General features: G+C 42.7%; 1 protein-coding gene across 3 annotated transcripts in view; it reads right to left on the bottom strand.

The window, feature by feature from the left end:
- Positions 1-15625, bottom strand: part of Map3k20 (mitogen-activated protein kinase kinase kinase 20) — a 156974-nt gene that overhangs the window by 10055 nt on the left and 131294 nt on the right. For all 3 annotated transcript variants that reach the window (NM_023057.5, XM_006499997.3, XM_006499998.3), the window contains one exon: positions 14509-14601. In NM_023057.5, the coding sequence (NP_075544.1) occupies positions 14509-14601 (93 nt within the window). The remainder of the gene's footprint in view (positions 1-14508; positions 14602-15625) is intronic.

Genomic DNA, 15625 nt, shown 5'->3' with positions numbered 1-15625 from the left:
AATGGTATAATTACTTCAAAAAACCTTTAGCAACTTTTTACAGAACTAAACATACACCCATGACTAAGAAATTCTACTTGTATAAGCATTTAGACAGAAGAAATGGAAAAAAAATTATTTGGGTATGTTCTTAGAAGCCTTAACTTAATAAAATGATAAATACTAATTTAAAAAAGGGAACAGAATTTCTATATGTTCACAGAACGATCCAAAAGTTACTGATCCAGAAGCACGTGCACATCTGAAGATCAGGAGAAAGAAGTATCAGGCAGAAAGAAAGAACTCATTAATGAGTGTGTTCTTCTGACACTCAGTAATACTCTTCTGCAAAAACTTTCAGAAGATTGATTGCCTCTTTGATGGAAAGAATATGAGAAGAACTTTCCTGAAGTGGTAGGGCTCTATTGATAGAGCTTAGGGTAACATGAGGGTATGTATGCACTTGTCAAAACCAGTGACTGTATACACAAGGTCTATACATTTCTTACTGACTCCTAGAGTATTGGCATGCTTAGGAAGAAGGATTCTGGTGTCTATAAGTTACTTTGAAGTGTATTATGAAATCATTATTGCTTAGGTGGCTGGAGAGATAGAGAGATGACAAAGAAAATGAGCAGAGTAAAATGTTAATGGTTAGATCAAGGTGGGCATATGGGGTTTAAATACAAAAAACACTGCTGTAGAAAGAATTTAGTAATAAAACATTGCATACATATACAATGGGATATAGAGCTAAACAAAGAATTCTCAACTGAGGAATATCAAATGGCTGGGAAGCACCTGAAAAAATGTTCAACATCCTTAATCATCAGAGAAATGCAAATCAAAACAACCTTGAGATTCCACCTCACACCAGTCAGAATGACTAAGATCAAAAATTCAGGTGACAGCAGATGCTGGGGAGGATGTGGAGAAAGAGGAACACTCTTCAGTTGCTGGTGGTAGTGCAAGCTTGTACAACCACTCAGGAAATCAGTCTGGCGGTTCCTCAGAAAATTGGACATAGTACTACCAGAAGATCCAGCAATTCCTCTCCTGGGTATATACCCAGAAGATGTTACAACTGGTAATAAGGACACATGCTCCACTATGTTCATAGCAGCCTTATTTATAATAGCCAGAAGCTGGGAAGAACCCAGATGTTCCTCAACAGAGGAATGGATACAGAAAATGTGGTTCATTTACACAATGGAGTACTACTCAGCTATTAAAAACAACGAATTTATGAAATTCTTGGGCAAATGGATGTATCTGGAGGATATCATCCTGAGAGAGGTAACCCAATCACAAAAGAACTCACTTGATATGCACACACTGATAAGTGGATATTAGCCCAGAAACTTAAAATACCCAAGATACAATTTACAAAACACAAGAAAATCAAGAAGGAAGACCAACGTGTGGATACTTCATTCCTCCTTAGAATAGGGAACAAAATACCTATGGAAGGAGTAACAGAGACAAAGTTTGGAACTAAGACAAAAGGATGGACCATCCAGGGACTACCCCACCCAGGGATTTATCCCATAATCAGCCACCAAACCCAGACACTATTGCATATGCCATCAAGATTTCGCTGAAAGGACCCTGATATAGCTGTCTCTTGTGAAGCTATGCCAGTACCTGGCAAATACAGAAGTGGATTCTCACAGTCATCTATTGGATGGATAGGACCCCCAATCGAGGACCTAGAGAAAGTACCCAAGGAGCTGAAGGGGTCTGCAACCTGATAGGTGAAACAACAATATGAACTAACCAGTACCCCCAGAGCTCGTGTCTCTAGCTGCATATGTAACAGAAGATGGCCTAGTCGGCCATCATTGGGAAGAGAGGCCCCTTGGTCTTGCAAACCTTATATGTCCTAGTACAGGGGAATGCCAGGGCCAAGAAGTGGGAGTGGGTGGGTAGGTGAGCAGGGCAGAGGGAGGGTACAGGGAAGTTTCAGGATAGCATTTGAAATGTGAATAAAGAAAATGTCTAATTAAAAAAAAGAAGAGAAAAAATAATAAAATAAAAATAAATAAATTAAGTCATTGCTATGGAGAAATGGAGGAAGGAGAGACGTAGAAGAGTGTGAGTTTACGGCTTCACCTCCTCACACTGACTTCTCATCTTTACTTATTTTTCTCATCTAAACAACGCTAATGGATGTAATCTTTCTGAATCTTACTGCATCTTTATTTGGTTCCGGTTTTAGAACCAAATCTCATTATGTAGCTCCAGTTGGCATTGCACTCACTATGTAGAACAGGCTGGTCTTGAACTTGTGGCAATTCTTGCCCCTGCGCCTGGAGTGCTGGTATTATAGGTGTATACCACAATGTTTAGCCCAACAAACATTATTATTATTATTATTATTATTATTATTATTATTATCAAGAAAAGGATTCACATATCCCAGGCTGACCTCAAACCCAGTGCTGGTAGCCATCACGATGACTTGTTTTATTAAACAGAAAGAATACATTTTTATCTTCTCTCACAAATGGAACGTATAAAACTAATTTGGTCCTCTTCTGCTTCAACATGTCCCAATACTGCCTTGCTAATAAGAGCCAGATGCCTGGAAGTATGGTGGCTATTAAATGTGATTGACAGCCAGAGCGCCTTATTTTGGTCAAGGTAATTGATGCACGGACAGATGAGGCAATTTGACAGAGATCACACAGGTAGCAAGTGGTGAGTTGAGTTTAGATTTGAATCAGCAAAGGTTCTTACAATGCTGTGAAAAGCAGGTTTCCTGTGTTTGCTTTCCATCAGCATAATAAATATTCAGTATAATCAACTTATAAAGAGAAAAGGCTTATTTGGGCCCACAGAATTGGAGTTTCACGCTAGTGAACATTTGGCCATTACCTTGGGGCCATTCATGTTGGGAGCTACAGCATAATGGAACCTCTTATGTCATGGCCAGGAAGTACAAGAGAGATTGGGACCCAAGAGTTCTCTTTGAGGGTATTCCTCTGACGACTTGAAATTCTCACACTACGCCAGCTCTATAAAGGTCCTACCTCCTCCCAATAGGTCTAAGATAAGGGTCGATCCTTGAGCTTTTCCTTGCTACAGATCAACGAAGGACGCACAGTACCAGAAGTCTCCCTTTACAAAGAGCAACGGGGAGGCAACACCTGCAAACAGTCCAGATTCTCCCGTTGAATCCATATGTAAAGATCCAAGATACAGACTAATATCCCATCTCCATGAGGTTCAATATAGCCAGTTTTTTTCTTCCATTACCGCAACAGGCCATTGTTGGAGGTACCTACAGTACCACTGGGATCACTAGCTCCAGCCCAGCTGGCGTGTGCCACCCAAACCAGAAACAACAGCTTAGGTCTTGTTGCACATACAAAGGCAAGGCAGGTCCCGATTACCCTGGATTTTAATTTCAAAGCTTGGTTCTCATCCATGGTGACGTGCACATGGCTGGAAGAGTTATCCTGATGTACTTCTACAGAGAGCATCACCTACACCTGCTGACCCACGGGAGGGGTGGGGGGGGAAGGCTGAGCTTAGCAGAAGGGCTGAGCACAGGGGCTGTTTCTGCTGGAATTTGGGGGGCAGCAAACATAATGCTTGAAACTATCCGTTACCTAGCAGATGCACCGCTCTGAAGTCTGCAGGAGACACATGACATTTTGTTGGGGGAAGAGGACAAGTTTTGCATTTGGAATGGGGAAAATAGAAGAATCCTACTGGCTGATTAGCCACCAAGATAAACTGGACAGTTCTGGGAGCAAAGGCGGAGGAAGACAGAGCATCTCAACTAACTGTTCCGGGATTACCAATTACGTGAAAGCATTTTACGAATTAAGATTATGGGCTAACTAAAATGAGAATTCTTGCCCTGTGGAGATAAAATCCTGAACAACACTCAGTTAATGCTAAGTTAAGTATCTCTTTGTGAGAGCTTACTATTACACGCTTTTGGAGCTGCTCACAGTTCCCTGGAGTTCCAAAGTAGCTGAAATGACAGCACACACAGACATCCTTTTCTCTACATAAAAAGAGGGAGGGAAGAAGAAATGGAAGAGAAGAGAATTAAGAGAATAGTTGAGATAGTGGTAGATTTCCCAAACAGGAGGAACAAAACTCCAGATATTAAAAAGCACAAAATATATCAAACTGTAAAATTCTGGGAATTCAGAAGAATTCTGGGAATTCTTCTCCCCCTCCCCCTCCCCCTCCTCTTCTTTAATATTCAGTTTTTTTCCCCTACCAAATTAACTGGAGCCATCAACACCTCAGGGTCCTTCAGAAGGAAGGTGACCCTCAAATGAGCTTTTCTAGATTAGTTTTACTGAAGAATATGGAATTTTTTTTTAAAAAGGGCTTTCACATTGAGCAACAATCTGCATGTAATGAAAGCACAGATCTTTTAGCTGCACAGGTCACTGAGCTTGACTAGTGTCTATACCTGTGTAGCCAACCAAGCAGGCAAGACATCTACAGTCCTTCAGAAGCCCCTTCCCCAGGCAAGCCCTCTTCATAGCAATCAAAGGCTGCCCCTGTTCTCTTTCACTTCACACAGACTAAACTTCACGATGTCACGTGTATACGCCCAGCCTCAGGGTTTTGAGATCTATTTATGTTATCTAACCCCTATAGTCTTACTCTGTTCTAGAGAGCACGGTTCCCATTTTATGGATAAAGAAACTGAGGCTTAGATATCTTACAGCCAGCCTCATGGGACTGGAATCCATGCCCTAGATACATCAAGTTCAGTCTTAGAGCCACTAGCTTCTCCAACCCCCACCTGCTCCTCTCTTCCCATAAATGGAGAAATATAAAAACCACCAACTGTGGGAGTACTTTAAAATATAAACTAGAGCGGTCAGAATAAACTTTCTGAAAAAGCAGAGCCGGGAGAGAAAGATGCAGCCATAGCAGCTGACTGGCTTTTGCGAAGCAATCCCGGATTAAAAACAAAACCCACAAAAATAATATTGGCTACAGCTGTATACAAAGCAGGGAGATGCTACTGATGGAGGTCTCTGAAGGCTCCTTTACATGTGTCACCATTATCCAGCTCAGCTGCCAGAACCTGCTGTGTCAAAGGCAGGCAAGTGGCACGTCCTGCGATAGCACCTGGGTTATTTACCATTAAGTATAACCCCGCCACGCTGTATTTTATTATGCCGTCTTTAGAAGGAAGAGAATACAAGTATGGTTAATTTGCTTCTCTTCTTTATCTATACGGTGTCGTGACCCATCACGGCTTTGTCCCACGAAATTGGTTTTTTCCAACCCAAAAGAAATCCACAAGAAAGTCTCCCTAAAAATTCCATTAATAACCTCCTTTCAGCGCGCATAGGTTGCAGGGTCTGGAACTAAGAATGTTTTAATCTCTTCAGCAAAACAATGTCTCATAATGATGTACAGGACTACTGCCGCCCTGATGAAGAATCATACATAATTCAGCACCTTTCCCTCTGGCACCACTGTGATAGCCTCATTAGCCGCGGCTCACAGTGTCTGTCAGATGGTGTCCATGCGAACGCAGGCATTATATTGTCTTTGAGATGTGCAGCTGCTTCCGTGACACTGCCAGTATATAAAAACATGACGCCAGTTTGTTTTATTTAGTGCTAAACCTTCCAGTTTGTAAAAACAAGGCTGACACAGAGCCTGACATGAGGCAGTGAAAATAATTAGCTCTCATTTTCTCAGCCTCCTATTTCCTTCTCCCTGCTGTGTTCTCTTTCCACTAAACCACCACATGTCAGTCGAAATGGGAGGCAATTAGTGGGCTCATTTCAGTCTCCACAACTGTGCTGAAAAGAAAGTATTTATGATGGCACAATGAGCAGCTGAAAGATTAAATAACATTTGCCTTTTGAAAAGAAAATGACTTCTAGCTAAATGGGCAATTTTTGATTATTCTCAAACAAGCTTAGAGTAGTTGGTTTTTAAAATACAAGAAAGGAAAATGAGTCATTTTTAGGTGAAAGAATCAAATAAAACTTGACACAGTAATGCAAATAACTGATGTTTTATTGCAAAATATGTAAATGTGTTATACCCTTAACAATGGCTGGTGTCTAAGGTCAGGGCAGACTGGTGCCAAGGAGACACCAGTGGAGATAAGGTTGTTATATCGCCTTTTGGGGGGTTGTTATTGGAGTTACGTATGAAAAGGGGCCGTAGGGATGACGGGAAGTAAGACACACCGAGCGAGACACACTTTCACAGGACACACTAGGCTTGAGTATCTAAGGTGGTTCGGATATTAGTTAACGGCTTAGAAAGGGCTTTACAAATTTTGCATTTGGAATTGGAAGATAGTTATCTTGTAAAAAAATGAATAATTAGTTTTGCTATTGATTTCCCATTAATTAAGAATATTCTGTGTCGGACTAGGTTCCTAAATGAATATAGACAGTGGCCTGGCTTACCTAAGTGCTCATCTGACCCTTTCAATACTGAGACATTTGCTGCCTTTAAACTTTTACTCAAGATTCTCAGGATATAAAAGTAGCTACTTGTAAAGTTGTCCTCCTATCCCATGACGAGCAGTAGATTTATGAAAAAGCCCTGACTTGGGGGCGGAGATACGCACTCTTTACCATTTGAGCCATTTTCAATCCAAATTCTAACATGCAGGATTGGGAGAGCTGTCGTGTGTCCTTGCGTTCCAGTGCTTTTAATTTTAATGTAACGAATGTGTCTGTTTTGGAGTTTGTTATTCTCAAAACCTGTAAGTGACCTTCTCAGTACAAAGCTTACAATGGTACCCAGAAACTTCTAAAAGCAAAGACCTCTGTCCAGATCCCAAACTGTGCCTGCTGTCTAGGAATCGTCAACTAGAGTGACCACAGAGGGTTTCAGAAGACAGGCACGGATTTAGATTTTCATATCCCTGTCTCCAGAAGTCTATTTTCACTGCTCACAAATCTAAATCCTGCCTTTTGATTCATACAATATGGTCAGTGTGAGACAATATAAGTCAGTGCTGATTCAGAAGTCAGGTGACCATGGCTAAAAGGTTAAAAGGCTAGAGTGGTCCCTGAGCTCTGGTATCCTGAAAACCAGCACCAACATGTCTGTATTAAGCCTGTGTTTGCTCACATGTGCGACATACATCACTGTGGGCTATTTTTAAAGGGATACATAATCCCAAGGAAGGCTAAAAATGACCCAATCGTGTGCTAGAGGCAGCTCTCCCAAGTGGATTGTTTTTTCTTTTTAAAATTTTTTTAAAGATAATTAATTTATTTTTATTTTATGTGCACTGGTGTTTTGTCTGAGTGTGTCTTTGTGAGGGTGTCAGATGCCCTGGAACTTTTTTTTTTTAATTAGGTATTTTCTTCATTTACATTTCAAATGCTATCCCAAAAGTCCCCCATCCCTGGAACTTTAGTTACAGACAGAGTGAACTGTCATATAGATGTCAGAAATTGAACCCTGGTTCTCTGAAAAAAACAGCAAGTATTCTTAACTGCTGAGTCATCTCTCTACACACCCCTACACACACACACACACACACACACACACACACACACACACACACACGCGCGCGCACACACACCCCAGATGAATCTTTTCACAACAAAATTCAGTGACCTCAGGCTGACAACTTGCAATCAGTTGTGGCAGAATATTTACACCACCAAAATCTGGAAATGCCACATAGTGTGTCTGTTTCCTCTGGTTGTTTGGCAATCCCTGGCACTTGGGCATGTATGAGTGGCTGTCAATCCATCAGCAGGCACATTGCCCAGCTCAGCTCTGGCACTATAGGTGGCTACCCAACACTGGACGGGGCACTGCTCCACTCTGTAGCTGGAAGTCAGCAGTGAGTTATACAACTGTAAACTGCATTTGCTTCTGTCCCGTTGGTTAAAACTCACATTTCTTTCTCTTTTTAAAAGACGACTTTATGGATGTATGGTTGACATGTCAAAGCTGGACATGCTTAAAGTGAATGCCTGGGTCAAACTGAAAGCTGTCACCACAGTCTGTGGCTACTAAGTCCCCTCCTGCTAACATTTAACTTAGATTTCCCTTGCTTGTGAAATTTTAAGTCCCCAATCTAGTAGTGATAGACGCTGTGCTATGCTGTGACTCTCTAGCATTTGCTTTCTTTGCAAATCAAGTCTTGTAGGGTTTGGCTAATCTTTCTGTTTCTTCCTGCCTAAAACCTGTATGTTTCTACCCTTGCAAGCTTCAGTATTTAGTTACATGTACAAAGATGGGCGGGTGTGCACAGCCCCTCCCCCATGATGGGGCAAGGACGCCCCTATACTGAATTTATAATAAATCCAATTTCCATCAGAGTGGAGAAAAGCTCTGCTCTCAGCTGTTCTGGAATTGGCAGAAGGCAGTGGCTGTATGTGTGCACACAGAATCCTTTTCTTGAGACCCTGTTATTTTAGCCATTTTGTCTATCCATTTACAAAAACTATACAATAGTTAAAAAAAAAATCCCTATTTGATAGTTTCTATTTATAGTCCTCCAAGGAAGAGTCTGGTGACTCAATTCCATGTATTAAATGCAACGTTTAATTAAATAAAGTCCTCAGGACAACACAAGCAAGAGGTAGAGGTAAAGGTAGTCTAACAGTCAGAGCAGGAAAAGACTGACCTGCCTCTGGGTGGCAAGGATGCAGCCAGGTGCTCACAGGACAAGGCGTAGGCAAGAAGGGGAATAAAACATCCAGGGAGAATCCTTCTGAGACCACCAGCCTCCTGAGGGACATTGCTAACCTTCTCCAAAGTCCTCCTCACTTTCTCCTGCATCTCAAAAGGAGATCCGAAGCAATGGCCATTTGAAAAGGGTTCCTAGACCTGGACCCAGGTCCCTGTTGAGAACTGGTGGGAGAGGGAGGGGGTGTTGCTGCCATAGCAGGTGATGAGTTCAGGCCTGTAGGAGCACAGCCTCTGTCTCATTTCTTCTGTCTTACTGGGGACAGTGACAGATAAGGTCTCTGGGATGAGGTTTGACGGTTTGGCACCAAAGCAATGGATGACTTCCCAGTAGTCCCTGCTTCACTCTGCTTTTGAATTTTTATGACACAGAGTCTCAGAAGAGCTTGGTGAGAAAAGTACTGGGTGATTTGATAGTTTATCCCTTGGCAAATTGAGCATCAATATTCCTGACTGGTGAGCTGATAAGAGAAATAATAATAAACTCTATGCAGCCGAATATTTCAATAAAAAGCATGGTCGCTGCCCTGGGGAGTGCATGAGATGCCTGAGTTTCATGAAGCTGCTTTCCTTTATACCAAGCCAAAGGCTTCACAGCACAGAACACAAAGCAGTTCTCACACAAAACAAGAACTGCTGGAGTATAGCATTAACTGATCAAAGCCCAACCGATCACCAATGCACGCACTCAGAGGGGATGATGGTGTTTTCCAGAAGGAGGCAATGACTGGAGCTGCCCCTTACCAAGTGGGGGTTCTGGACAAGTCACTTCATCTCTCTCCTTGGTTGCCTCCTGGGGAGGCTAATTCAGGGCTGCTGTTCCCTACCATGCTCAGTTGAAAACATGGCACTGAAATGTTTGCAAAGTGACTGATGATGGCGTAATGCTTACCAGAGGCATTAGCGACATCTCCTGCCTCTCACATGGGAGACAAACGAGCTTTAGGAAGACCTGATGTCTCCCAATTTGATTGTCATAACTTTCATATATATACAAATACTTCCACACACACATACACACACACACACACACACACACACACACATATATATACACACACACACACACACACATACATATATGTTTCTATATATATGTATATATGTGTGTTATTTAAGTAAAAAATTAACTTTGCTCTTTAGAAATAGTCAAATAGAATGATCCCCATTCTCATTTTATTAAATTGCCAGTATCTTCATTGGCACAAATATAATTTTCCCCCTTCCTGCTAGGTTATTTCAGGATAGGAAATGAAAGTGGACGTTTTGCTTGTGGGAGAAGGCCTGGGGTGTGCACAGTGCTGGAGCCTGGCAGATCCTGGGTGTCCAGGAGGGAGCAGCAGTGAAGACAAAGCACCCGGGCCGGGCCAGGTGTTACGAGGCCACTTTGAGTCCTGGAGAAAAGACACGCATGCAGTCGTGGATGGTTGCTGAAGGCTCTTTGAATCAGTTTCATGGCATAAACCATTTGGTTGGAAAGCAAGCAAAGCAAAGTAATTTCATCTGAATTCCTAGAACGAAGGTTGACTTCTCACAGTGAGAGAGGGTCTTTCCTCCTCACTGTTTGTACATAAATCACCTTTCCATCTCTGGTTGGTAGGTTTCGAGTTTTTGAGATGGCAGAGCATTTGGAATGACCTCCAAAGACTCATGTTTTGAACATTTTATCCTTAGTTGGTCGTGGTTTTATTTATTTATTATTTATTTTTTGAAAGCTGTGGAATGTTTAGAATGTGGGTTCTAACTGGTGGAAGGAAGTCACTAGAAGTAGACCTTGGAAGGTTCTATTTGGCCTCTTGTTCCCATGATACCCCTTGCTTCCTGGTCTACCAGGACCTGAGTAGCCTCTATCACAAGCTCCCTGTTAGGAATTGAACTGCTGATTGTTGATCTAGTCCCTCATCATGGACTAAAATCCCCTGAAACCACAGTCCAGAATGCACCTCTCTTTCCTTACGTCATCTGTCAGGCGTTTTGTTACAGCAGTGAAGGTGACCAATACCACTTTTAGCGTATCCTTGCCCAATAGTCCTTCTCAAAGGCAAAGAGGAAAAGTTGCTACTAGTTTTGAGAAAAGAACCCCTGGCATAGATTATTCCCATTGGCGCCTGTTAGAACATCCTTTTCATTTTATTTGTGAGAGAAAAACTCACATCAAGCAAAGGGTTTGGAGAGATTTCAAGACATCAATGTTTCTTGTGAGTTTTTTTAGTTATAGAGAAAGGTTGCAAAGGAAGGTTTATGAGAACTCAGCTAGCTGGCATTTTGAGGGTTTTGAATCTATCTTTTTTTTTAATAGGTTCTACCTTTAAGGGTCGAGGTAATAAGACTTATATATACTGTAATTTGCACTCAGAGCATGCTTATGAAGAAGTATCTTTTTATTTAGAGTATAGGGTGACATAATGGGGCATGTCAGAACTAGACAGCAACCCATTCTGGCTGTTTTGTTCAAGTTTAGGGACAGCGTAAATGAGTTAGCGCATATACAACAAAACCAAAACCAAACAAACAAAAACAAACAAACAGAAACAAGCCATCATTTCTGGCCCTGGCTGTTGTCACCTCATCTAAGACTAGTCACACACTTTGTCTTGTTCTCTGATTCTTAATCACTGACGACAATATCGTGTCTCATGTATCTGACATGAATTCTAGGGACTTAGGTAAACATTCCCAAAGTGCTTAAGATGTTCAGAAAGTCACAAAGATGGGTCGTATTCATTACATTCAGGTAATTATTTGGCAGTGGCCCATCAGCCATTTCAAACTCATCCCTTTCAAAAAACATTTCCTGATTAGCCCCATGTGAGTTACTTCCTGATACTTGGCACCTTGGCACTGCACCCACACACTAAGGTTTCCTTTCAATCTGTTGCTTTCCAACGCCATCTCTCCAGCAGCCCAGCTTGAACCCTTTGTCCCATTCCTACCTCTCTTCTCTCCCAGCCCATCTCTAGGGAATGTGAGGTCACATCATGTGTCCCGGGACTCAGAGCACTTCCCTGGCCTGTCCTCATCACCGATAACTTGCTTCTCTACTTGACTCACACTTCTTCCCACACTGGCCTGGCTCTTTCCCAAGTCACCCTCCTCTGCTTCTGAGCAATGTTTTAAACACAGAAACCAGATCTGACTGGCTCTGTGTGACACCTTCCAGATCCTTAGCGTGGCACCGCAGGTGGTTCTTTTTGTGGTCACCAGCCCCATCTCTGGCTCTGCTCTCTGTTAAGTCTTCCCAGAGGGGGAAATGCTTGAGTCAGGTCCATGGAAGTGAGCCCAAGAGGAGCTTCCTGTGTTTGCCTGGCTCCATATACACTGGTCACTCTGCCTCGCACACCTTCTTCCTACTGAACAAATCGAATGGTTCTAAAATGTGAATTTTAGCCTCATTCTACTAGGGAGACTTGAAGACCATCCCCACCCCTCTCTCATCGACAAGCAGACATCTATGCAGTGTGTGCATGGACTGTGACATCGGAAAGTTTCATCATCCCGAACCACAGCCACTCACTGGTCCTGCCTCTTTCTCCCAAGATGCTCTGGGTTCCTTGTAAGCTACGACTCTACTTTCTGACTTTGTCTTCTGGGCATCCAGCACATAGTAGGCCCTCAATAACTGTCTGCTGAGTGAATGGGTGAGAGAATTCTGGGAAGGTGACCCACGGACAGCAGACTATCAAGTTATAGGAGCTGATGTGTAACCCAGAACTTAAGACACACATATTATTATGGTAAGATATAGGTCATTGTATTTATTCTCAAATATCTTCATAGCTTCAAAGCTTTGCTAAAAACATTTTTCAGATTTCCACATTAATGAGTACATATTTTTGCTTGTTAGTAATTGAAATAATAAAATAATTGAATAATAAAAATGGAAAATATTTCCTTATTTGAAATCTCTCTTGACAAGTCTCTCTCAAGGAAGTTATCTCTCTCTCTCTCTCTCTCTCTCCCTCTCTCTCTCTCTCTCTCTACCTACCTACCTACCTACCTACCTACCTATAAATCATAAAAAGTTACTGTACTGTGGAGAAAGCTTATAAGCTTATAAGCTTGTCACAGAATTGAGGCTAGATTGTAACATACACCTTGTTTGCTACTGGGCAGACTTGAGTGTGGCAGGGTTAAAACAGGGTTCTCACTGTTGCTAGTAAGAGAGGAACTTCATCTTTTGTCCTTATTCTTCTTGTTTCTAACAAGAATGAGTGCCTAGTGACCAATGTACAGGAGAAGCTTTCCTTTAGTGCTATGTTATGGCCAAAATAGAGGACATAAAAGGTCCCCTTTCTGTGAGTGCCTCAGTGCCTCAGTGCCTCAGTGCTGTAGGCAGAGCCTTTCCTGAAGTCTCAGGTGAAACCCAACCCTCAGCACTTAGAGTCCTTCCCAGTTCCCAGTTCCCAGTCATTCCCAGTCATTCCCAGTTCCCAGTTCCCAGTTCCCGAGCACAAGAACCCGCAACTGCCTTGAGAGAAGTTGGGTTTTATTAAGCGATGGCCTGGAAACCAGCCAGGCCTGTCCAACCCTTCCCCAGCCACAAGCTACAGGTTCAAGAAGTTAAAACATAAGTCCGTTAGCAAAGTAAAAGTACAAGTTATGTAGTAAAAAGCTGGGGCTAGAGAAATGGCCCAGAGGTTATCAGCATTTGCTATTTTTCCAGAGGACCTGAGTTCAATTCCCAGCATCCACATCAGGTGGTTCACAACCTTCTCTAACTTTAGCTCCAGGGTTCTAATACCCTCTTGTAGACTCTAAAGCACATGTAGACAGACAGACAGACATACATACATACATATATATATATATATAGACACTCACACTCACACACACACACAAAACAAAACCCCAAACCAATTCTTAATTCAGCCATTTTCTGGCTATGTAGCTCTTGGAAGGCAAGGTAATTATCCCCTCACAGGCTCAGTGGCCACATTTGCAAACTGGGGAAGAGCCACATTCACATGTCAGCACTGCCATGACTCATCTTCATTGTCAACTTGACTAGATTTGGAATCTCCTTAAGAGACATTGGTCGGAGTCTCTGGGTATGTTTATGAAGGCATTTCCAGAGAGATTTAACCATGGATGGAAGACCCACCCTGATGTGAGCTGCATTGTCAAGGGAGAGCTCCCAAACTGAATTAAAATGTCCCAGTGTTAGCACGCATTCTCTCTCTGCTTTTGAGTGTGGCTGCAGTGTAGCTAGCTCGCACCGTGTCTCGCCATCACTTATTCCCACCGTGATGAGCTATGTCCCTTCCTAAACCGCGAGTCCAGAAAAATCCTTCTTCCTTAAATCGCTTCTGTCAGGATTCCCTTGTAGCAATGTGACACATAGTAGAGCATAGACACTTAAGACGCTATTAGTGATTTACAGGGATCTGAAGTAACACAAGCTCATGGAGAGTTCAGCTCACATGCCACCTAGGCAGCGCCCGCCCCCAGCCCTCCAGACTGACAGTGTAGGCCTCACTAGATGAGTACAGGCCAAAAGTCCTGCTGCCCTGTTTAGATCTGATAATCCAGATCTCCACTTCCATTCTCAATGTGGCTTTATTCTCATTTTCCTCAAGAGTCAGGAGCCAGAAAGCAGAATAAGCAATGGCCAAGACTCATACTGCCTGTGTGTGACTCTGTGCAACCCTGAGAGTTTGGGCTGTCTCCCCCAGTATTCTTTTTCTGATGGAGACTATACATTTCTTGGGTTGGATTCCAGAGGCCAGTGGCAGCCTGTCAGCCCAGTTCAGTTTTATGAGGTCTACACTTCTATTCACAATCGTGTTACCAGGTGGTTGGGGCTCGTGTATAAAACCACAGAGTTACAGATCGAAAATGCCCAAAGGACTTGCAACATGTTACCTGTGGGCCAGTTCCTGGCTTCAAGTGAAAACCAAAAACAAGTTCAAGGTTCACTATTTTTTCCTCATTTTCTTCAGGTTCCCCTCCTGAATCCTGAAATAGAAAAGCAGATATCATTATTAGAGACAGTATTTTCCCTCTGAGTTTCCATATAATGTAGGTAGTTTTCCTTTTACCCCTAGCACAGGAAAGGGCCCACCAGGTCCCTCCTGCTCAATCCACACTTCCTGGTTAGTGCAGCTCTGAGTTCTGACTGTTCATGGGTCCCTGGTCCTGAAACCCCTGCCCACATTTCTGCAGCTCTTCCCTAGCTCCTGGTGTTAACGGGGTTTTCCCAGTCTACTCTATCATCGAGCTTCTATTAGATTAAGATACACGCTGTAACTCAAAGCTGAAAGCAAGAGAAAAGACAGAGCTTTGAGACCTTTGCTGAATGGTTTATCTCAGGCTCTTCCGAGCAGTGTCGCTGACGTGGCTTTCTGGATGCACCTGGCATTGTGCACTTTATTCTGGAGTGCATTTTGCACTAGATCCGGGATGAGACTTTGGGCTGAGAATTTTAAAATACTCAAGGTGTTTGTATACTCTTTCCAGACAGGAACACTGCAGCTTCTCCACTGTCCGTGGACTGAGAGACCCAAGGGCTGAGAGATGAGAGCCGAGGCTGTGGATGAACTAGCATAGCTCTGGGTACTGACTGAAAGTAGTCATTTTATAATGAAGTGTGTCATGTACCCTGAGGCTAAACTCACAAGAGCACAGCAAGCATGGCGCTCTCTCACTGTGTTTCCCACAGTTTCAGTGATCTGCAGTCAACTCTGGTCCAAAAATATGATATAAAAGTTGTAAATAGAAACAATTCACAAGTCTTAAAATAACTTTTAATAAGTAAACCGTTATTTTACTACTCGTTATTGTTAATCTCTCACTGTGCCCAGTTTATATATTAAACTCTATCATGAGCATGTTTGCACAAGAAAAAGCCATATATATGGGGTTGGGTGATAACCTCAGCCACAGGCATCTGCAGGGGTGCAAGGATGTATTGCTAAGGATAAGCAGGGGGACTGCTGTTTAATGTTCTATAAGTAATAACACTCCACCCCTCCACCTCCAG

Source organism: Mus musculus, chromosome 2 (assembly GCF_000001635.26).
Source record: "Mus musculus strain C57BL/6J chromosome 2, GRCm38.p6 C57BL/6J".
NCBI classification, from domain to species: Eukaryota; Metazoa; Chordata; class Mammalia; order Rodentia; family Muridae; genus Mus; species Mus musculus.
This window is presented reverse-complemented; position numbering and strand designations above follow the sequence as displayed.